At 42.0% G+C, this 22903-nt stretch overlaps 3 protein-coding genes across 3 annotated transcripts; 1 reads left to right on the top strand and 2 right to left on the bottom strand.

Annotated features, from left to right (window-relative positions):
• Positions 1-577: 577 nt before the first annotated feature.
• LOC307039872 (protein tyrosine phosphatase domain-containing protein 1) lies at positions 578-4591 on the bottom strand. Its single transcript, XM_079682301.1, has 13 exons — positions 4488-4591; positions 3979-4161; positions 3798-3878; positions 3362-3480; positions 2984-3121; positions 2635-2906; positions 2254-2556; positions 1909-2163; positions 1710-1820; positions 1527-1628; positions 1065-1145; positions 831-941; positions 578-706 (listed from the first exon to the last, which is right to left on the bottom strand). The coding sequence occupies exons 2-13, from the start codon at positions 4155-4157 to the stop codon at positions 626-628; spliced, it is 1833 nt and encodes a 610-aa protein (XP_079538427.1). The 5' UTR covers positions 4158-4161; positions 4488-4591; the 3' UTR covers positions 578-625.
• Positions 4592-6494: 1903 nt separating this feature from the next.
• On the bottom strand, positions 6495-12123 carry LOC307039558 (ADP-ribosylation factor 4-like). The gene is made up of 6 exons (XM_079681703.1): positions 11921-12123; positions 10940-11020; positions 10737-10846; positions 8752-8823; positions 7970-8095; positions 6495-7860 (listed from the first exon to the last, which is right to left on the bottom strand). The coding sequence occupies exons 1-6, from the start codon at positions 11985-11987 to the stop codon at positions 7774-7776; spliced, it is 543 nt and encodes a 180-aa protein (XP_079537829.1). The 5' UTR covers positions 11988-12123; the 3' UTR covers positions 6495-7773.
• A 1671-nt stretch (positions 12124-13794) lies between these two features.
• On the top strand, positions 13795-16789 carry LOC307038761 (uncharacterized protein; the record flags this gene model as incomplete). Its single annotated transcript, XM_079680440.1, has 10 exons — positions 13795-14001; positions 14101-14232; positions 15180-15284; positions 15375-15424; positions 15535-15651; positions 15772-15817; positions 15989-16060; positions 16202-16355; positions 16460-16545; positions 16637-16789. The coding sequence occupies exons 2-10, from the start codon at positions 14224-14226 to the stop codon at positions 16787-16789; spliced, it is 792 nt and encodes a 263-aa protein (XP_079536566.1). The 5' UTR covers positions 13795-14001; positions 14101-14223.
• Between the last annotated feature and the right edge of the window lie 6114 nt (positions 16790-22903).

Raw genomic sequence — 22903 nt, 5'->3', positions numbered from 1 at the left:
TTATTACAGAAAACACAGCATGCAGACGGTGTCAATGATTTATTAGGCTTGGAAGGGTGAATAGGCCACAGATCAGACTGTGGACACACAGACGGTTTGGATTTAATCTGCTAGTACTACATTACCGTAACTTTGACACTATTTAAAGTATACATGAACAAATTATTTAGCCTAATGTAAAGTGTAAATTGTAACAGTGTACTCATTGAATTCTGATGTAAGGGATTCATTTAAATGTTAGCCATTGTTACATAACAATATGCAGCACTGGCCAATGGGTTAAATCAAGGGGGGCAAACCCTTTTGATTTTGCGCCGTATACAGAAAAATACAAGGAAGACCCCACTTGCTGTAGAAAAATCATTTTATATCAAAATGACAGTAAAAGCATTTACCCTTGCATCTGCTCTTCTTAAAATGGAATGATTTTACTTGTAAATGCATTCAATACTTCTATGACTATGACCTAAGACTTCTATTTTTCACTAGCAATTTTCATATGTTCAGTCATTGATCCAACTGAGAATGGTATAAGTTTGTAAAAGTATGAGTACACCTACAACTTTTATAATAATAAGGACTCTGCTCTTCAAAGTGGAACATTGGTGTTGCTGTCTCTTTAGAGTTAGCTGTGGGAGGTTTCTCTTAAACTCGCCTTCAGGACCTTCATTAACGTTGCCAGGCTTGAAGCTTCCTCATGGGGGCACTGTTAAAAAAAAAAAAAATTAAGAAAAAAAGGCTTATTATTGAACTAATATACACCCTGATATTAAAACGTTTTTAATAGAAATGCACACATTTAGCGTACTGTGACTCCGCATGTATCTTACCCTTGTAAGTGCCTGCACCAGTCGTTGCAGCACTGCATCCTCTCTGTGTGGACACAGGCTGGTCACGGTGCTCACACAGCTCAGGAGGCAGGAGATGGTGTCTCTCTGTGGCTGCAGGGACATTTCAAATAACTTATAAAATATATGCCAACTACTGTAGGTTAAGAATATAAACGTTTCTTAAGAAAAATACTCATGAGTCAAAGCTGACTTATCATACATGTGTTTCTTTACCTTCTTGAGCACACTGAGAGGTTTCCGTTTGTTGGCACCACAACACAAGCTGTCTACATCCTCTGCACTCAGAACAGGCTCCTGGGTGACATTGAAACAAACAGATATGAGACCGAGAGAACAATCTTTACCTAAAGATGGAAACATTTCTTTTCAAAATGTGTATTATTTACATCAAATGTAGTCATGTAATATCACCGCAATAAACCGTATTTAATTGTGTCTTAATGTACATTATTTAATTTCACCTTCTGTTCTTGTAGCATATTCTTTTCACATGTATATGGACTTCTTGCACTATTTTTGTATTTTATTTGTATTTTTGTATTTTATTATATGTTGCATTGTTGGAGGAGCTCGGGTCATAAGAATTTCACTGCCATTTCTACACTGTAGCTTATGTGCATATGACAATACAACTTTTGAATACTGTAATCATGACCTCTTGTTGCTGCCACTGACCTTTAACCTCTCCAGCCAGGTCCACAGCAGACAGCTGAGAACCTGAGGATCTGACTCAGTGAGCAGCAGAGCCCAGCCACAGTCACTACTGTTCAGTTCCTCCTGTTGAAAAAGTGGGTGAAAGTATTCATCCGAGCTCAACATTAAAGTGAGATGTCGTGATTTTGAACCAGTGTTTCTCACCTGCAGCAGAGCTGATCTTTGCAGGATGTTTTCTTCCCGTGGACAATGATCTGCCAATGCCTTAGCAACAGCAACTGAGGCTGGGCCTGGATTATGTAGATTTCTGCTTAGCTTGATGTGAAATACAAACAAAATGTTGGACACATTCACATCAGAGTTTTCATTATTTTAATTTTATTGTAATAATAATCTCAGTTACCTCAATGTTGGAGCTGTATTTGGGAAGTGCCTTTCTAGCTGAGCACTTTGACCTCAGAGCACAGTCCTTGCTTGATGTCATGCTAGATACTGGCAGGTTGAGTGCTTGAGATTCCATTTTGGTTGGCTGGAGGCCTTGTTTGATGCTGGCAAGGATCGGACTAGCTGGTCTCAGATCAGGTTGTGTCAGATCCTTTACACAAACCTGTCTTTCATTTCCAGCTTCTGAGTTGCAGTATGGACTCAACTCCAGATCCTTCATAAGAGAATCAAACAGAGTGAGAAAAGCCTAAGTTTGATTTACAAAAGAAGAATGTAATTGTGGACAAACAAAGTAGAATTGGACCTGATTTACTGCGATCTTGCTGAGGTCAGAGTCACTGTAGCTGCGTTTGTCTTGCAGCACCTCTCTCTTCCTCGTCAAAAAGCCCAGAGGCTCGTCCCAGAAGGACACCGATCCTAAACTCACTCTTGGCCCCTGGTGACACTCTCTCAGTAAGGGCAAGCACTGTTTCGACACCAGGGACTCCCTCACGGTCCTGCTCAGGCTCCTCAGTGCTGACCTCTTGTCCAGCTCAGCCTGGATCTCTGGAGGGGCAGGGAGACCCAGGGCTAAGCAGGAGAGATACACACACAGGAGGTAGACCACCTATTTCAAGTAAAACTGCAGTTAAACTAATGTGCAGTGATTTGTGTTAATGGCAATTAAATAATGTAAGGTCCAGACCTTTGGTGTTTGTTTGAGGGTGCGTGCCTCCTGGCCATGCAGCAGTAAGGCCTGTCTGTTCAGGTGCAGCTGCAGGCTGAAAGGGTCTCCGTGCCGCAGGCGAGGGTCTGGGTATTGAACCAGCTGTGAACCAAGCAGGCGAGCAAAGTCAAACACCTGGTTCAGCTGGGCCCGAGTTTGGATGGAGTGTGGCCGTTTGATCCGCACATAATGGACGGCCTCACTTGGGCTGATGCGCAGGGTGTAAATCAAGTAGCAGGCTATCAGGACGCCTGTTGAGCAGCAAGAACACATACTGAATATTCACATGTGTTTACATACTAGATACAGGGTGTTTGTTTATACATACCTGATCTGCCCAGGCCTGCATGGCAGTGCACGGCCACTCTTCCTTCGCTCAGTGCAAAGGCCAGAACCTTCACCCCGTCAATTAAACCAACAAGGGAGGACGCGTTGAAGTCTTGCATCCCAAAGTTATAAAAGTAAACTGCAAACATACAAATATGTGCACATATGATTGCATTTAGGATCATAGCTGACATTCATTGGGATTACCTGTAAGCCATTGTATCACGAAGGACCACACAAACAATGCAACTCAGTATAAGCTCAAACTATAACTGTTTCTGATCATATTTATTAACCTTGAATGTTTATCTAGATGTCCCAATTTGTTCAGATATAAAAAGGGCAAACAGTTTTTGAATCAAATGTATCACAATCTCACTGTCATTGTCCATGAAGGTCTGTGGGGAGTACGTGAAACCACTGTCAGGCTCTATGGGAGGTCCACAGTGAGCGTGTTCTCCAGGGAGCTGCATGTTGATGATTGATCTGATGTTTAACCTGGAACAAAGTCATAAATTAAGAAGAAGACAGTGGAAACACTAGCGCTGTGATTTTGTCTTAAAGGCAATATTTCTTGTGACAATAAATATCTAATATGTCCTAAATTGAAGGTATTACTCATTGTAACCAAAAAGCAATGTCAAATTTCTTTATCACAAAAAAAGATTAATGATTAGAAAAATACAAAAATGTAATTTGGATCCTAACATGTAAGCGGGCAGGAGGTTGTATATATTATTACGTTGTCACACCTGCTTCTCATGTATCATGCACACCACACAAACATTACAGAGATAACAATCAAATCCGATTACCTTTGAAATTGTTCTATGATTTTGAACTTCTTAATTAGATGACCCGATGGCCGTGCCATGGCTATGATGTCATCTGTCACCCTGCAATAGCAAGACATGAAACAATTCTGTAAATGTACGCTTATTGTTTTTGATGGAGCAAATACAGCCACATTTATGAGATTCAATCACATCCTCTCACCAGGAGGAGAAGATGCCTCGAATCACCTGTTGATTTAATTTCCAACACTCTGGTCCTTCATAGCGGCAACCTATTCCTCCGCAGGCCAGCAGACAGAGGAGCCTGGGAGGGAAAGCATTCACCAGATTCTCCCTGGCCTGGGATAAGGAGGGCTGTGGTACTGGTATCAAGGTCGGCATTATCCTGCAGAAGAAGACACATCAATGTGAGCCATGTATATGCATGCTACTGTACTTAGGTAACATTAAGCTGTCTTTGGCTCTGTGGAACTAATAAAGGTATTCTGATTCAGACACAGATTTTGAACGGACATGTATGTGGTCATGCACATTTGCAGTAATTTAGCATATTGTGAATGAGTCTTCATACTAAATTTAAGATTGTTTAAAACAAAAAAAGCCTGTAGATCTGGAAAGGACATTAGAAAATATAAAGAATGCAAAGAATAAATAAAATAGCTGTAAACTTCTATAAATACAATACAATACCATGTTTAAATCTTACCTTACCTTATTGGGCAGTGAAGCTGTAAATCTTATGTACTGTCTCCGAGTTTAAAAGAACAGGGAATTGGTTCCTCCGGCAGCAGGACACACTGTGCAGTGTTTCCACAGCTCCAGTAATCCTGATTAGCTGTCATAAATACATTAGAACACACATTCAAACATTATAGCAAGCCAATTATATAAAGCTTATACCTTAATCCATGAACAATGTAGGAAGGTGCTTATAATCTAACACCCGATAAAGTTTCAGATCTATTAATAATAATGATAAATGAATCACCAATGGAGTCTTGTTTACTCTAAATTGTAATATAGAAATAATAACAAAAGAAAAGATGATGTGGTCAAAACACACCAGTGCTGTTAGCAACTATCTAAACATTGATGAGTTGAAAATAGTAGAAAACCTGACTTCCTAAAATACGTTAAATGAGTTTTACACTATGGTCTTCATTTTAAGGTTTTGTCAGACAACTGGCAGATATAAGCTTATTGTTTGTTGCCATGTCTGATGGTGGGACACGTCGCCCCCTGCTGTGCAGAAATTGAACAGCATGATTATGATGAAGATACATCTCCCTCTCCTCCCCTGCTGCCGTGAGGACTGCAGCGTTACCTCAGTTTGATTCTTTAAGGCACCTTACAAACTTAAAGGTCCCATGTCATGGCCATTTCTACTGATCATAATTCCATTGTTGAGGTATACTAGAATAGATTTATATTGTGCAATTTTCCAAAATCACATTGGTTTCTCATACAGCATCTCTGTATAGTATGTGTATTATTCACTCTCTTTCCTAAACGGCTTGTTGGAGCTCCTGCCCCCCCTCCCCCTCCCTATGAGCCCATTGGCCGTCTGCGAGACAGCGAGACACATCGAAACCCAGCTCGAAACCAGCCAGAGCACACACACACACACCCGCAGCCTGGCAGGGAGTTTGTGTGTGTGCTCGCACGATTGAGTGTGTGTGTGAGGAAGTCCGCGGATTGGTCCATTTGGACCAATCCACAGAGTTAACGTAACGGCTCAACGGATTGGTCCATTTGGACCAATGGGTCCATTTGGGTATGGACACGTCACTGTACCCAGGAAGAAAGCAATGGAAGAAGAGAAATATCCAAAGAGGCGTTCTGGGGCAGCATAGACAGGTCTTTTCTGTGTTAGAGTTTTACTCGCTACAGGGTGTACTTTGAGGGTTTTGACTCTGCACACCGTTTACATGCATAAAAACCTTCATAACACACAAGGGGACGGGTAATAACCGGAAAAGCATGACATGGGACCTTTAATGTATTTAGTTATGTAGATTAACATGGTGGCTTGTCCCTGCCATTCTTAATCATTTAATGTCATTAGAAGTCAGAATAGTGGTCAGCTGCATGTTGGGTAATGTTGGCTTGCTGCCTCTGAATAGTATTGATGGGCGTTTCAGGGATATTGCTTTCAACTGTCCAATTGTTGTTTTCCAGTAAAGCTTATTCACACCCATATCCTTTGAATTACAGAGCAAGTAATAGCTTAGCTAACCTGCTAAGGGCTATTTTCCACATAAAGAAGCAGTGCTTTTTGTGGTGCAGATTACCTTAAACAAATGAATATTACCACAAAGCTGGACATTTGAGGAAGTTTAGTGGTTTTGATAAAACCACAAAGCTGGAGTCTGGAGAAAAACACCAAAGGGTTCAGGATTCTCAAACTGCTCCACCCCACTGACCCAGAATACGTCTCAGATTAGTTTGGAGTATTCTAGTTTTTTTATAATCATATTCCCTATTTTCTGTATGAAGAGCGTTTTTTAGTCTCAGAAGTAAACAGCGCTTCCTTTTGTAATGCTCATTTCCTGATTTAAGACAACTGGAATTTTTGAGCCGGAAATTATGAAACTACATTTGAAAATGTAGTAAGGATGATCTGATTTTTTTCACGATGCTTTTAATGAGTAACAACTTAAAGTCCAGAGAAAAGTGACAACTGCTGTCATCAACAATGAGTGACTCCAAAACGCATACTCTTTTTTAAACATTTTTTATTCAGAGCTTTTTTGTAAAATATTATTTTGCTAATTTTAAGAGTGGCAGCTCCAGGATCTGCAAGCATAGGTTGGAATGTATACACAAAAACAAACTAAAGGCCAGGTTTGTATTTGTATTTCAAGAGGGGTAGAAACATTGAGATTATAATACAGTATTAACCTTCAGGAAGTACAACAAACTCAAACAACAACAACAAAAAACATGCTACTTTACTGTGTCACACAACATTGTCGTGTGAAAACTGAAAAGACGCTTCCTTCCTCGTTTTAGGGTAAAAATTAAAGTAAATTGAAGAAGTGACATTTAATCAAAACCTTCTTCATGGTAGCCATCAGAAAAAGGAGGAAGAGGAGGGCAGATCCACAAATGTTTAAACAGGAAGAAAACCTGGTTCAAGTTGTAAAGAAGCCATCTACACTCGGAAAGGGGGTTTTACTGAACCTCAGCACACATTGCAGAACAAAAGGAAATGTCTCAACCCTTTATTTGTCTTTCAAAAGCAGAAGTGATCTCAGAATGAGATAAGGAAAGGATTACTCAGATTTGGTGATTTCGAAGGACCAGAAGGCACAAAGTTCCTTTTTGGATCCATTTACTCGGAGGCCACGTGGTTTCACACTACCAACTAATTGCTGCAATCTTCATCCTTCTCATTCTACGAGCCTTCACAGAAATGAGTTGGCATGAGACATAGCAGTGCAGCGCAAAGGAAGTCAAATATCCACGAGGGGATGCAGAGAGGAACAGCCTGAGGCAGCCGACAAGTTGTCCTTCTCGAAGCCCTAGGTATATTATCATACCCCCGACCTAGGCTCCACAATGGCTGTAAGAAAGTCCAAAAATTATAAAAGTGGTCAATTAATGCAAATGCTGCCTAGACAGGAGCCAGGGTTTAGAGTGGAAAACACCTCCCATTATTCTTTGCATTGTTTGCATTACATTTCCCTAACGGGCCATTTGCTCATCATGCAACTGAATGTGTCACTACAACATATCGCCGTTTAAAGAGCTTAGGAACGATAGGAGAAAAATAGAGACTATGTCAAAAGATAATATGGTAATATCATTGATAATAAAAGAAGGAAAAAAAGTAATTAAAAATGTTCCAAAGATGATTACATGTTGTCCTCCAGCCTTGTCCTTTTTGCGAACATTGGTGCTGGAAGGCCAAATGTTTCTGGATTGAATGTCTGTGCCTTCTCTCCCGTCCTGTTGGGTTCAGTCTTTCTCTCTCATCTCTCCAGCTGATCCTTCTTTAGTTCTTGGTCAAGGCCTCGGACAGCCAGTTGAGTCCTTCGTACAGCCCGCTGCCCTGGGTGGCGCATGTTGACTGAATGTGCCACTGTGGGGACAAAGAGGATATGGCGTGAGTTACATAGGAAGAAATGTAAGTGCAACTCTGCACATGATTACAAATTACACTCCGGTGTATACGGAGCATGTTTACTTACATTTTTGTTGCGGAGGGCTTGTAGGCCGAGTTTTTCTGTAAGCTCACTGACTGGTAAGGCATTGGGAAGGTCCTGTTTGTTAGCAAACACCAGCAAAACGGCGTCTTTCAACTCGTCCTCCGTCAACTAGAGGGGCAGACGGTAGATTAGTGCATCAGCTCTAATATTAGGGATCTGAGAAGCTGACTATAGCTTTACAATGTCCCTGGTTCAAGCCCTGCAGACCTATTTTGCAGCTGGTCAATACATTCAAACACTCAAAATGCTAGAAGGAAAAATATTCAGTTCTAAATTGTTTTAAACATTTGATAGTTTTAGGCATCGACAAAAATCCAGGGTAAAAAGAAATCTACCTTGGTTAAAAAAAAAAAACTTAATAAAATGCAAACATTATAACCTGCTGACGGGACATTTCATGGAGTGTTTACTTCAGTCATTTTGTGTTACACTGACTCAGTGTACTGCGTTCATCAAGTGAGAATTAAGGCAACCGGGCACTTGTATTGTTGATGTGCTCAGTAGAAGTCGACAAGGTTACACAATGATTTCAAAATTCATGGGTTAACCACGCAATATCTTCATGAACAGATCCTGTTGTTTTTGGTTTAGAGGCTTGTCATCCAAAGTAGGGTTGGCACCGTTATATTCACTTTGATTTACCCACGTCACAACATGAGACGCATGTCACAATAATAATGCCAAGTGAAGAAGCTCTCTGTAATTCATCCCTGCACAGAGAACAATATTCAGTCCATGTCATGCTGAACATATTTAATACCAACCATCTTCTGAAGCTCCTCTGAAGACTCTGCCACTCTTTCTCTGTCATTGCTGTCTACCACGAAGATGAGGCCCTAGGTCAGAAAAATAAATCATTGAGGTTAGTTGATCTTCGGTGATAGTGAGCTGTATATCTTTGGCTATAGACATTCAAAGACGTCACTTTTGAATATAGAAAACTGTTATGCTGATACTCTTCCATTCATTTATAAAGACTAAAATGTTGTTTTGTAGTGTAGTTATGTACAGTCTACCAGGTGGGTAGAAATGGCTAATTATTGAATATAATCCAAGAACAACTACAACAGTAATCGGGAGAGGAGTACAGTTTGGAGATTCTTTACCAACATTTGTTTTTTAAGTTTGGCTAATGAAGGAGCATTAATATTAATATAGTTTGAAATGTATTTACCGGTACTTTTACAAACAGCACCAATGTAGCCAGAGGAAAACAAGAACATAAAGCTTTGTGACACAATTACTGGACACAAAATACACACCGTTTTCACACACACATGTAAATATATCTAATATGTATATATGTTCATTTTAATTCATTTCTTATTTTATAATTTTAAATGTGTATCTTTGATTTGAATTGTATTAATCTTAACTGTCCTGTTTACGTGTGCGTGTGCGTGTGTGTGTGTGTGTGTGTGTAGGCCTGTCGCATTAATCAATAAATTAACTTATCTTACGATAAATAAAAATGAACTCAATAACTTTTCTGAGCACGATAATTTGCCGTTTACATGCGTGTTTGTTTACATAAGGATGTGACCAGCATTTTAGCCCGGCGGCTATGGCTGCCAGCCACGCGCTGTGAGGGGCGGGGCTCACACACAGCCCATGACACTCTGGGTGCAGCAGCCAAATTAATAATATAAAGACAAGCAGGAGACAACGTGTGACTTACTCGGAGGGAATTTGAAGTTAAATGGAAGTGGTTGCAAAACCTAATACCACATCTCCGGTGTGGGAATATTTTGGATTTAAGCCAAATCAACGAGGCGAACGTACGGACTTGAATGAGCCGGGCGGTGTGTCGTATTTGTTTTAAAAAGGTAGCAACAAAAGCTAGCAATACGACCGACCTTAAACTGCATCTGAAACACAACCTAACCATTCCGTGTTCCCAGCTGGGAGCAAACACGGCAGCTCGAGAGCCCCCACCTTCCCTACAGTTTGCAATTAAAGATGCATTTGCCCGTCGATGCAAACATGTTGGTGTTCCTTGTTCTAAATCTTTGAAATACAGATTTGGATATGGCCTGTTGAGGCATCTGGGTTTTTGTATGGACAGTGGACAGTACACTTTGTTGTTTTAAGGAGGGTTGTTTAGCTTGTGAGACAATGTGTGCTCATATTTATTTATGTCTTTTTATATATATGAGACAGAGAGCTCTATTTTCCAGCCTGAGTCTATTTAATTGATTGTTTTGGTTGTGTGGTATTTTAATTAATTTGTTATAATTAAATGTATTTATTATATATAATTTATATATTTTAATATTATTTCACATTTCATTTGCAATGATGAATGTTCAGTATAAAGTTCTGTTTGAAAGGATTTACTTGAATTATTATTATATATTATCATTATGTCAGTGGTCTAAAATGGTCTTACAGTGGTGCCGACAATATTATCGTTTATCGCAATAATTTCCGGGAAAATGTATCGTCCAACAAAATTAATTATTGTGACAGGCCTGTGTGTGTGTGTGTGCACACACACGTGTAAACATTAATACACAAGTACAAATGGCATTAAGTGGAATCTGTGGTCCCTTTAGAAATATTTGTCTACTTGATGAAGCTGCAGCATCATACTTTGATGAGTTCTGGTTGATCAGTATTGTAATCAAATATCTTTACTTGGTGATCAGAGAAGCATTTTACAGTTGCGTAATACTGCTGCTCCTCTTGACACAACAGTTGTTATATTAAACATGGGCGGTCAGCATTGGCGCAGTCACACCTGTCATACCTGTGTGTTTTGGAAGTAATGTCTCCAGAGGGGTCGGATTTTGTCCTGGCCGCCCACATCCCACACGGTGAAGCTGATATTCTTATATTCTACTGTCTCCACATTGAAACCTTTCCGGGGGAAAGATAAGGGGCATATTTAATAACACTGAATACAAAGTTTAATTTGTCAAAAGTAATAGTAACTTTTGGAGTGTCTCTTACCAATGGTTGGAATGGTGGTCACAATTTCCCCAAGCTTCAATTTGTACAAGATAGTCGTTTTTCCGGCAGCATCAAGGCCAACTATAGGAGAAAATGTGAACAAAAAGTAAACATTTGTATCAGGAGAGATTAGGAGTCAATAGATATGGATGACAACCTGCTGTAAATTGCATAACAGGCGTTTCCTATAAGTCTAATCATTAGACAGCAGAGGACTTACATATGACTGCACACACAATGCATGTGTACTGAGCCATTTTCATGAATCACTTCTAGTGGAAGGAATGCCCACTGTTATTAAAAACTATCTTGGTTTTTATTTAACTTTTAAAACTATCATTGCCCAACAATCCGTATACGGGACTGAAACGTTACGCAACACAGTCGTCACAAGGAGTTAGTTAGCGTCACCAAACACAACAAGTTAAACAAAGTACAAACTAGAAAGTACAGAACGGGTTACCGTCTAAATTCAAGTTAGGTGAACTCATATCAGCCAACATGTTATGTTTATAATAATGTCACTGACAACCGTTCATTATCTCCCGAATGAATACAAAGTTAAAATACTCTTTGGAAGTAATTAATCGTTACAAGTTAACTCCAAAGCTTTCACTCAAATATCTTACAGTGTCAAATATTTTACTTTGTACCGGGGGCACGTGGCTTAACTGGTAATTAAGCCATTTTCTGGATATAGTTGTCGTTGGCAGTCTTCACTGCCAAACCCTAAAACTAGCTAACGTGACGTGAAGCTCACTGAACACTTTATATTATTATTGTATCCTTTAGTTTCCACAGTCACAATCATTACATCGTTCTAAGTTGTATTTGTATGCCGCTTCTGTCCCAATGTTATACTTTAAAAGTTTGATAACTGCAATACTATTGAAAGCTCATTAACGACTTGCTAACGTTAGCTACTTTATCTAAAGCTAAAGCTAAAAACCGAACCCCCTCACTAACGTAGCTTTCACTCACCCATCAAAATCCTCATTTGTTTTTTGCCAAAGAAACGGTCGAAGAGTGAAGAGATAGTGAGCCCCATGGCTGGCGGATGATGATAGAATTAATGAAGAACTGATATTAGCCAGGCAGCAGCGACGTGTGGTCGTTTCACACTGATTCGGGTACAGCTCCTCTGAGGTCTGCCGACTGCCACGTCCGGGCCAACGTGGAATCGACGACGTCATCACTTTGAATAAACTTTATCGACATACGTCAACATCTGTGGACAATGACTTTTTCAATGCATTATTTGTTCATTCCGAACACATTTAAGCTGCCCCATTCGTAAAATATACCCTGCCCCATTTGTACAGTATACCCCGCGCCATCGTCAATAGTTTTGTCCGTCCTAAACACTGAACAAAAGTTAGCTTTTTAAAGGTTTGTAGCAGGCCAAAATGCAAGGCCGATTCCTACCACTAGATAGCTCTGTAACACAGACTTTACCGTTCCTTCAAGATTAAAACGTTTTATTGTCATATGCACAAAGCTACATTGTAGAAATGTTAATGACAATCTTATGACCTGAGCTCCTCCAACAATCCAACATATATAATGAAATATAAAATAAGAAGTAGTGCAAAAATTCTACAAGTAATAGTGATGTATAATTATAATACTACCATACTGTATAAAAGAATACAAGGTATCTTGAGTACTGAGTTCAGAGTCACTGTGCTTCAAAGCCCAGTGTGTGTTAGTGTGTATACAGCAGTTGTGTATCAATGTAATTAATTACAGAGACATTCTTATTAGAACATAATATACATGTATAGGAAAACACAAGCATTTTATTTTGGTAGGAAAAAGAAGGTAAAAGTCCTGGAAAAATTGTTGGAAATTCAGTTTCACGGTATTTCTGTATTTCTGTTTCCTGTGAGTGTTTTAATTTCTGGGAATATTCCAATTGTACCTGGGAAGTCCCATTTCTCTAAAGAGTGGCACTAACTATTCTGAAAACAGGTGGAGTCAAAGCAGCAGCATGTGACAAGGTGCATACTTTTATAGATATGTGCTTGGATACAAATACATATATTAACAAAGGACAGGTATGGAGAAGGGTTTGTACCTGTGCAGGAACAGAGTGTGAGTTTTGAATAGACTGATAACTGGATATTTACCATGGAGGACCATGGTTTACTGAGTGCAGAGCAGGTAGGCATTAACACTAGTCAGCTCATGAATACATAGAACATTAAAAGAGCATATTTTAATAAAAGCTTTTAGGAGAGAAATAATAAGGACATTTCTGATGTAATGTTTGAATTCTGTTTTTCAGATTGATGTTCTCACTAAAGAGTACATAGGGTTACTCACTCTCAGGTAATATGCTTCACATATTTTAAGATTGTACAGTAAGCGTTCTCTATAAGCAGAATCATAAGCTTAGACTGCCATTCTTCTCATTGTGGAGAGGTTTGCCAAACCAGCAAGGCAACATGTTAGCTGAAACGGGAGCATATGTTGTCTTTCTGAATTCATCCTGTGTTCTTACCCTACGTTACTGTTGTATTAAAGATACTGCCACCATGTAAATGTAATAGTCAGCACAGACTTGAAGCTCACAGGTCAATTATAGCTTCTTATTCTTTTGAAAAACGTCCATCACTGTACTCCATCAGCCTTGTGAGCTGTGTATTACTTTATTATCTCTTGATTTCTTTCTTTTACTTGTGATAAAGAAAGCAAAACAATAAGACGAAGGGCAAGCGGGTAACAAATCACATTGGTTGGTTAGTATTAAGCCAGGAGGTGTATGTCATTTTATATGCAGGTGTCACATGCGTCTGATGTCATTAACACCGACTTTTGCAATAAAAACTTCTTGGCTTCGGTTTAGTGTTGGTTTTGTGCCAAATAGCATGAGTTTCAACCTTATGTTCATCATTCATTATAAGCCTTATAAGAAATATACTAAAAGTAATGTTGTGCCAATATCATTTTGCCACAGCCTCAATGGTCTATATTGAATATTTCTTATTATTTGCAGTGTGATTGGGAGTTTTTCTGTCCTGCTGGTTTCCATTGTGAGATGGAGGAATCTAAAGAAACAGGTGATTCAGTAAATACGAATATACATATGTTTTTATACTTTTGATAGTTTGTTGTTGTTTCTTTTTTATACTGTTGTTTTATTTTTGTATTGTTTGCAGGTGCACCTCCTGGTACAGCTTGCCCTAGCAGACCTCCTGGCTGCTCTGATCCTCTTGTCCACCAGTGTCCTGAACAAAGTGAGGCCAAACAACAATGAAGCCATCTGCCATTATGGCTTGCCGATGACACTGGTGAGGAAGAATTACTTTCACTTGGTTAAAGCCTCTCGCCTCTTCAAATACATATTGTTTTCCTGGTGGGCGAAGGGGTTTACATTTGCATTGTAACCTTCAAAAACAAGGTGGGAAAGTTGAGGGTAAAAACCTGACTAAATGTTGGTACTTCCCAGCGGGTTGAGGATCATTATCTCATATGGGTCATATCATATCTAAACAAATCACTGCAGGAGTTCCCCGAGGATTGTTCCTGGTGTTGTATATACAAAGCAAAGTGGTCAGCACTTTTGCAGTGACAAGTTTAGTAATGCGAATGCCTCTGATTTCTGAGATGTAAAGACGAAGCCCAATGCTCTTTTAATTGTTTTTAAGACTTTACAATAACTGTTCCCGAAATTCTTTATGTAAATCGCATCAACTTAAATGTTACATATTTAGTGAATACGCACATTTTAATTTATTTTAAGGTAATAACATTTAAGGGTAGACTATAGATTGGAAAAGTATTTGATGAAGGAACTCAAACTTTGTAATTCAATTCCATTTAGTTCAGATTGTGGGTTTTCTCTGAAAATATAGACCAGAAAGTAAATAAGTAAAAGTGAAATAAAGTGAAATAAAGTAAAATAAACTAAAAATAAACTCTCAGTAAACATTTCTGAGTCAAAAATAAATAAACAAGTGAAGTAAGTATAAAATTGGACATCCTGTTATGTTCTCAAAACACCCAAGTTGGCCAATAAATAATTTAAATCTCTTCAGACAAACTATTAGTAGGAACATTTTTTATTTTTTAAATAGTTGAAGAATAGATATCGGATTCAATTTACAAACACAATTGGGATGGCTTAAGTGATTCAAGATTCACACTGCTACTTGTCACATTTTAATCGGTAAATATTTTGCAACTTATTGTTATATTTAACTTTTGTATCTTTTTCTGTTTGTCCAATCCTTTCCAGACATTTTATTTTATATCATTTCTGCTGGTGGGGGTTTATGCATGGGAGTCAAAGAATGCAATACATGGGTGGAGAGCAAGACCCACAGAGGATGAGGGAGGACAGGTGAGGCATCCACTGCATTTGTGGATTTGAATATGGACCAAAAAACCCAGAATTGATTTAATTATTTATCCCTATCCATCTGATTTACAGTCTCAGTGCAGAAGGAGAAAAGTCACGATTCCTGTTTATGCCATTGTATGGTGAGTTGGTCAACAGCGTATTATACGTTTAATTAGCTTTCCAGACTTTGTGTTTCTTATCCCTGTTATACAAAATGTAATTATGTGTTTTTGTTTGTCTTATATTACAGGTTGTTCCCGATTGCATTATACTTAGCATATGTGCTCACTCCCAAAAATAGTGCCCCATTGATTCCACTCAATGAGATGTCAACGATTGTCCGTAACGACAGCGGATACTGCACTAGGTGAGCACACAAGCTTTATTAATAGCTACTTCTAAAGTGACTACTTTAAAATGAGTTACAGGAGAGAGAAAACATCCGTTCTCATGCAATTCTGAAATGTCTGATTGTTTCTTTTCTCAGTTGTATATTGTTTTTGCATGTCGGGAGAAAGTTCTGCTCTGAAGACGTGAGTATAAAACTGTCTCATGAGACTTTAAGGCCTTTTGTGTATACATTAATTTGAATTTATAATGTTTATTTACAGTACACCATTTTTATAAATTATATTTGACTATATTTGACTGGTATATCATTTGCAGTGTATTTGTGCTAACGTAACATTTGTTTTCTTTACCAGGAGATAACTCATGACATTTCCATCAGAGTTATCCTTTTCCTTGTTGTGATACCAGTGATGATATCTTCCTCTGTAAGTCATAAGAAATTACATCATTTTAAGATTATTATTTGTTTACATTTTTATTGAATAATCCATAGATTTACTTGCTATCTTAAACCTTGAGTCATACATACTTGGGTGAAAGCAGACTGTAACCTTTTTTTGTTTCAGGTTATGTACTATAAGGTTGGTAAATGGTATGAGAGACATGAGCAGCAAGGACTTTTCCCTGTGGAGGGAGATGGACGTTCAAGAAGGAGATTCAAAAGAGTGTTTTCAACATCAAGAAATATGATGTTGGTCATCTTATTCTGCTGGGCCCCAGGTAAACACACACAGAGGCGCACACGCACACCGGAGCCAATGAAATAGACGTCATCAGCTTCAAATCAACATCAAATAAATGCTTTGTGTTCTTTCCTGCTGTAGCACTTGTTCTCATTCTGCTGTCTACCGTGATGATCTGGGCACCAAACATTCAACAACGCAGCCTATTTGGTATTTATATGATACAGGTACGTTTCATAAGATTTTAAATGAAAAACATATTTAAACATGATCTGATATCTGAGTTGCATGTTATGTTGATGTTTGTGTTTATTTCAGGCTGCCAGTGTGTCCCTGCAAGGCTTCCTGAACAGTATGGTTTACGCCTGGAGACGGCCCAACTTCACGCAGGCCGTTCTTGGGGAGAATACACCGCTACTGACACACGAACACATGGCCTTCTTCGATGAATCAATGCCGACCTCTCTTTGATTGTTGACTTTAAATTGTTGACTTTAAACGCATCGAGAGACATTGCTTTGCTGCAGGGACAACACACAGGCCTGAGGATGACAGAACACCATTGTGACAGAAGAACAACATAAAAAACATTTAAAAAAAACAATACGAGGAAAGACACAAAAAATACTTGTGAAAAAGCTCAACTAATGCAGTGCTGCTGTTTTCTTTCATTGTCGCATAAAGTATAATCTTTGGTCTGAGTGGGCAAAATTATAGTGCATCAATTGTGTTGTATTTATATATGTCTTTAATGTTTTATTACGATGTAAAATGTGTTTATATTATTTGAAAAGGTGCTGCTTAACCAATTGTTGCATTTATTTGTTCTTGATATGAAATGGTCCCTCAGTACCCTCTAGTTCAAGTCAATAATTGTTTTGATTGACTTGCAAACCCCAAAACGGTTGGGGTTACATCATCTGTGTTCACCGTTTAGAAGTCTGTGTCACCTACACTGTCACAGAGTTCAGTCTGCATTTAGAACAGTGAGGAATGCTGCGTTGCTGCACACACAAGAAGGGACACAATATCTGCTGTGTCATGTCTGCGTGTACCTTATAAAGAATAGTGTTTGATTGTGTAACTCAGGTCACACAAGAGGCATATTGTTATATTGCTGTCCGCACACACACAAGCGCACAACCATCACAGCACAAAAGTTCAGATTTCATGTGTAATAAGTAATAACGTATACTCCATGGTCATGTTAATGTTAATGATTGTCAGGGAACAGGCCAATCTGTACAGTTACAGTATTGTGTAGTAATCACCTAACTCACTAATGTACCACACTGTAAAAATAACTTGATGTTCACATTCTTTGTTGAAGGCCACACAGTCACCTATATCATAGGGTTGAGGCAAATATTAAAACATGAGGGTTAAACATAACACAAGGATTAAAAAAAATTAGCAATTGTCCTATTGAAACAGACAGGGATACATCATAGATATTAGATGTGTTTTCTTGCATGTTAAGTAATAAATGTTGTTCCATTTATCAGAGCTTTGTTTTTCTTCTCTCATTTTGCTATTAATTAAGATGAGGAAGGTATAACAAACACCCCTATATGCTGATAAGATAAGCTTACAGTATACCCACACATTTAAATTGATGAGTCACTTTAATGTGCAGTAATAAAAAGCCATGCAACCTGCACCTGAGTGTTAGTTGCAGCTATCCATTACCTGATGTACCCCCAGATGTCCTTTTCATGGATATTGTGATGAAAATAATGACTTTGCTCCTTCCAGAGTGGAACTGAAAAGCCTTACTCAGCAGAAATACAGCTCCTGGGAAATATAGAGATTTGATAAATTGTGTTTCTTCGAATATAAGGGCAGAAAATGCAATGAAAAAAAATTGTAAATCATAATGTTAATGATACCCTATTTTTAGTTGGCTCTATAGTCACTTGTTATTGTGCTGGTCCTGTGTATTATGGTGTGACAGTGCTCACTGACAAACACACGCATACTGTGGTGACAACACTGCATGTTCATGATTGTCTGTGTGTATGCATAGTTGCTCAATTAATTATCTGCCCAGTGAGTTTTCTGAATGTGATGAATAAACCACAGATTTGCAGTAGACTCGGAGGTGGTGGCTTGGAAGTGACTCTCTGGATTTCCAAATGTTTTCTGTCCTCCAGATCCAAGGTTATCTAAGTATTGTGGCACACTAAACACAAAGCTGCGTGTGAGAAAATAAAGAGTAATACATACATTTTGGGGAATTAAGAAAAACTAAAAAGAAACACTTCTCTGATTTTACAAAATATGCATTTTCTTTTTTACATTGCCCTATTCTCCTCAACATTATTATTGCGATGTAACATGTAACTCAGTTGAACCATTTTGCAAGGTCATTCCTGGCACTCATAATCAAATTGTCACGATCTGTCTTTGTCTTGTCTTTTTCTGTCTTTGGTTCTATTTCGTATATGGCTTCGCCCTCTAAGGCTATCGCTATTGGGTAATCCCCCTGCGCCCCCGCGCAGCACTGAAACACTTGTAGTCCACGCCCACCCGCAAGGTGGGCCCCACCCTCGGGCCTCCTTCCGGTATAAATAGGAAGGTGGCCCGGCAATCTGCTCCCTCTTTTTTTCAGCAAACCAGCACAGTTACTGAAGCACAGCAATTGAGAATCATCATGAGCAACAACTGCGTCCGTGGTTGTCCCTCATGTGGCTCTGGGTTCATAATGAGTTATGACCTGCAGAGATAAAAGCAGTATGCGAATCCTGCCGGGGGTCAGAGCCAATGTACGCGGCTCTAAGCCAGCAGGTAGCATGCACTGCGCTCGTCTCCCCTCGGGCGACAGGAAGCGGAGAGCGGACACTCTTGCTGCTGTGGCCGAGGAGGACGATTGGCCCGTCCAGGCTTACGAGCCCGCGGACGGGGCCTCGTGTCCCTGGGGCAGAGTGCCGGGCAGGAGTCCGAAGCAACTCCTGCCCCGCCTCCCTCCACGGTTCACCGTTCGGTTCTCCCCTCCCTCCTCTCCCCCGGGCGGGGGAGACAGAGTCGGAGCAGGGTGCCAGCTTGGCGGCCGAACATGCTTTCCCCCTCTCTGTCACCAAAGCGCGGCGGCGTCTGTTACGGAGACGGCTAGAAAAGTGCTACTGGACACTCCAATCAGCCCGGACGGGCTGTTCGGACCCCAGTTCATGAAGACGGCCGTGGAACAGGTGGACGGCTTCGCCAGCATGTACAGCTGGCTCCAGTCGGCTGATCTGCCACAGCGGCACCAACGCCCGCAGCAGTCGCGGCGTCCACGCCGGCCACAGGAGGCCGCAAGCGGAGAGACACCCACAGCAACCGCCCCGGCGGCTGCAGGGGCTCCGTCCCACGTCTCCGCTCCCCCGCCACCCCAGAGACAGGGTCTCCCGGCGGCGAGTCAAAGGGGAGTGAAGCTCCCCCGCTCCTGGTCTGCTCCGCGAGAGCCTCCGAGGAAGCGGAGCCGGTAATTAAGCCGGCTGCCACTAATCTGTTGATTAAGTAGACAGCAGGGCTCCCTGCAGAAGCCTGCTGGTTTTAACCTATCTGTTAATAAACCTGCAGAGCTCGCGGCATTCCCCTGTCCGAGATACGCCTCCTACATACGGTCATAATAACCCATGAGCGTCGGTATAACGCCTCATGGGGACAGCACTGCACACACCTCCACTCATCCCCTGAGCGTGTACACGCCTCATGATGACAGCCGGAGTGAAACGCAGCGTGTGGAGGTTTCCTCGCAGCCCTTTCGCCTCACGGGCAGCGGCGGCGAGGGCAATGGCGTGGCTCGTCACCATGACGACCATTACAGCACATCACAGAGAAGCCAGAACGGGGGAATGAGCAGTATTCCAGGCTGAGTGCCCCCAGCGGAAGCGCCCGCAGCGCCACTGCGCCAGGGCTCGCTACAGAAGCCTGCTGGTTTTAACCTATCGGTTAATTAACTGCAGAGCTCGCTAATTAAGCCGGCTGCCACTAATCTATTGATTACCAGCAGGGCTCGCTGCAGAAGCCTGCCCGTTTTAACCTCGGTTAATAACCTGCAGAGCTCGCGGCATTCCTCTGTCCGAAATACGCCTCGTACACACGGCCTTAATAAACCCATGAGCGCCGTTATAACGCCTCATGTGGGCAGCACTGCACACACCTCCATCCATCCCCTGAGCGTGTACGCGCCTCATGATGAGAGTCGGAGTGAAACGCAGTGTGTGGAGGCTTCCTCGCAGCCCTTTCGCCTCACAGTGGCGGCGAGGGCAATGGCATCACAGAGAAGCCAGAACGGGGGAATGAGCAGTATTCCAGGCTGAGTGCCGCCAGCGGTAGCGCCCGCAGCGCCACGGCGCCAGGGCTCGCTGCAAGAAGCCTGCTGGTTTTAACCTATCGGTTAATAACCTGCAGAGCTCGCTAATTAAGCCGGCTGCCACTAATCTGTTGATTAAGTAGACAGCAGGGCTCGCTGCAGAAGCCTGCCGGTTTTAATCTCGGTTAATAACCTGCAGAGCTCGCGGCATTCCTCTGTCCGAGATACGCCTCCTACACGGTCATAATAAACCCATGAGCGCTGTTATAACGCCTCGTGTGGACAGCACTGCACACACCTCCATTTATCCCCTGAGCGTGTACACGCCTCATGATGAGAGCCGGAGTGAAACGCAGCGTGTGGAGACTCCCTGGCGTGGCTCGTTGCCATGACGACCACAGAACATCTCGAGCATGTGCGCCCGCTCTTAGAGTGTTTCTCAGAGTGGCAGCGCGTGTGTCTGATGGACAGATGGATGAGCAGGCTGATCAGCAGAGGATACGTCCTGCAGTTCGCCTCTCCCCCACCCCCACAGTTCAATGGGATACAGGAAACACTCCTGTCCTCCCAGAAGCTATGTCTTGCGCTCCAATCCGAGCTGCTGGAACTCCTGTTGAAAGAGGATATTTCCAGGGTTCTTCAAAGGGAGGAAAATCAGGGGTCTTCACTCCCGTTATTTTTCTAATCCCGAAAAAGACTGGGGGAATGAGACATCCTGGATCTGTCAGTATTCCACATGCTGACGATCAAACAGGTGCTGGAATGTTTTCACCAGGACGACTGGTTCACTTCCACCTGCAGGATGCATACTTCCACGTACCCATCATCCCGAAACACAGGAAATTCCTGCGTTTTCCATTCAGGGAATATCAGACCAGACAATCGTCTGCCGTTCGGATATTTCCTGGCTCCTCGCATTTGTGTAGAGAAGGCTGGAGCCACTACACAGAGGAGGGATGAGAGTGTGGTTTTCCTCTGGACGACCTGCTATTTGCTGGCTCGCCCCAGGGAGGAAGTCGCTTTACAGACGGTACATCTCGTATCGCATCTGTCAAAGCCTGGGTTTCATAATAAATTGGAAGAAGAGCTGTCCTCTTCCCTCTCAGACAATCGTTTATCTGGGAGTGGAGTTAAACTCAGCCAGCATGAGAGCGCGACTCTCGCGGCAGCGAGGGGAAGAACTGACAGCTCTCCTCCGGCGTGTCACAAACCACACAGCCCTCTCCGTGACGCAGCTGCTCGGCGTTGGCGTCAGCTGGTCACGTGATGATCCCCCTGAGTCTCTTCCAACAGGGGGACACTCCAGAGGTGGTTCATTCGCTGCAGAAGCCTGCTGTTTTAACCTATTGGTTTATAAACTGCAGAACTCGCGGCATTCCTCTGTCCCAGATATGCCTCCTACACACGGTCCTAATAACCACGAGCACCGTTATAACGCCTCGTGTGGACAGCATGCACACACCTCTCATCCCCTGGGCGTGTACGCGCCTCATGAGGAGAGACGGAGTGAAAGGCAGCGTGTGGAAACTCCCTCGCAGCCCTTTTGCCTCACGGGCAGCGGCGGCGATGGCGTGGCTCGTCACCATGAAGACCATTACGGCACTTCACAGAGAAGCCTCTCCCCCCAGCAGTTCCATGGGATACAAGAAACACTCCTGTCATCCCAGGAACAGTGTCTTGCGCGGTTTTTACCCCCGCTATTTTTCTAAATCTCCTCTGTCCGGTGCGCGCGCTGTCCTGCTATGTGGCGCGCACGGCGGCTTGGCGCCGTTCTCAGCGCCTATTCGTGCACTATAGAGAGAGCTCAATCGGGCAACCTCTGTCTGCACAACGGCTGTCACACTGGCTGTGTGAGGCTGTGTCACAGGCATATGTCTCCTCTGGGGTGGAGCCCCCGGAGAACATCAAGGCGCACTCCAACAGAGGAATTTCCTCCTCCACGGCTTTGCACGGAGGAATGTCAGTGGAAGATATTTGCACGGTTGCATCTTGGTCTTCCCCCTGTTCATTTATTCATTTTTATTTGAGGGATGTCTCCCATTCCTCTCTGACACACCCTGTACTGGGTGTCCTGTCGGGGTGAGTGACGTCAGGGAGCCAGCTGTGCGCCTCTCTCCTGCCTTTTGGCACGCGGAGAGCGGCCCATTTCCCCTCTTATAGGAGGGATGTTCCTTTTTCCTCTAACACACTTTGTACGGAGTGCCTGGTCAGAGTGAGTGACGTCAGGGATCCAGCTGTGCGCTCTCCTGCCTGTCTGCACGCAGAGAGCTGCTGTTCCCCCACTACGA

This window comes from Notothenia rossii (assembly GCF_949606895.1).
Source record: "Notothenia rossii genome assembly, chromosome: 5".
NCBI classification, from domain to species: domain Eukaryota; kingdom Metazoa; phylum Chordata; class Actinopteri; order Perciformes; family Nototheniidae; genus Notothenia; species Notothenia rossii.
Note: the sequence above shows the minus strand (reverse complement) of the source record. Positions and strands in the feature narration are given on the sequence as shown.

Excerpts from the sequence above, each read along its gene's own strand:
- LOC307039872 (XM_079682301.1), bottom strand. The coding sequence starts at position 4,157 with ATGCCGACCTTGATACCAGTACCACAGCCCTCCTTATCCCAGGCCAGG. Across the intron at positions 3,481-3,797 it reads ATCATAGAACAATTTCAAAG|GTTAAACATCAGATCAATCA; the intron begins GTAATCGGATTT and ends ACTTTGTTCCAG. Across the intron at positions 1,146-1,526 it reads CCTGGCTGGAGAGGTTAAAG|GAGCCTGTTCTGAGTGCAGA; the intron begins GTCAGTGGCAGC and ends AATGTCACCCAG.
- LOC307039558 (XM_079681703.1), bottom strand. The coding sequence starts at position 11,987 with ATGGGGCTCACTATCTCTTCACTCTTCGACCGTTTCTTTGGCAAAAAA. Across the intron at positions 8,824-10,736 it reads ATTACTTCCAAAACACACAG|GGCCTCATCTTCGTGGTAGA; the intron begins GTATGACAGGTG and ends TTTCTGACCTAG. Across the intron at positions 8,096-8,751 it reads CAGAGGAGCTTCAGAAGATG|TTGACGGAGGACGAGTTGAA; the intron begins GTTGGTATTAAA and ends CTGCCCCTCTAG.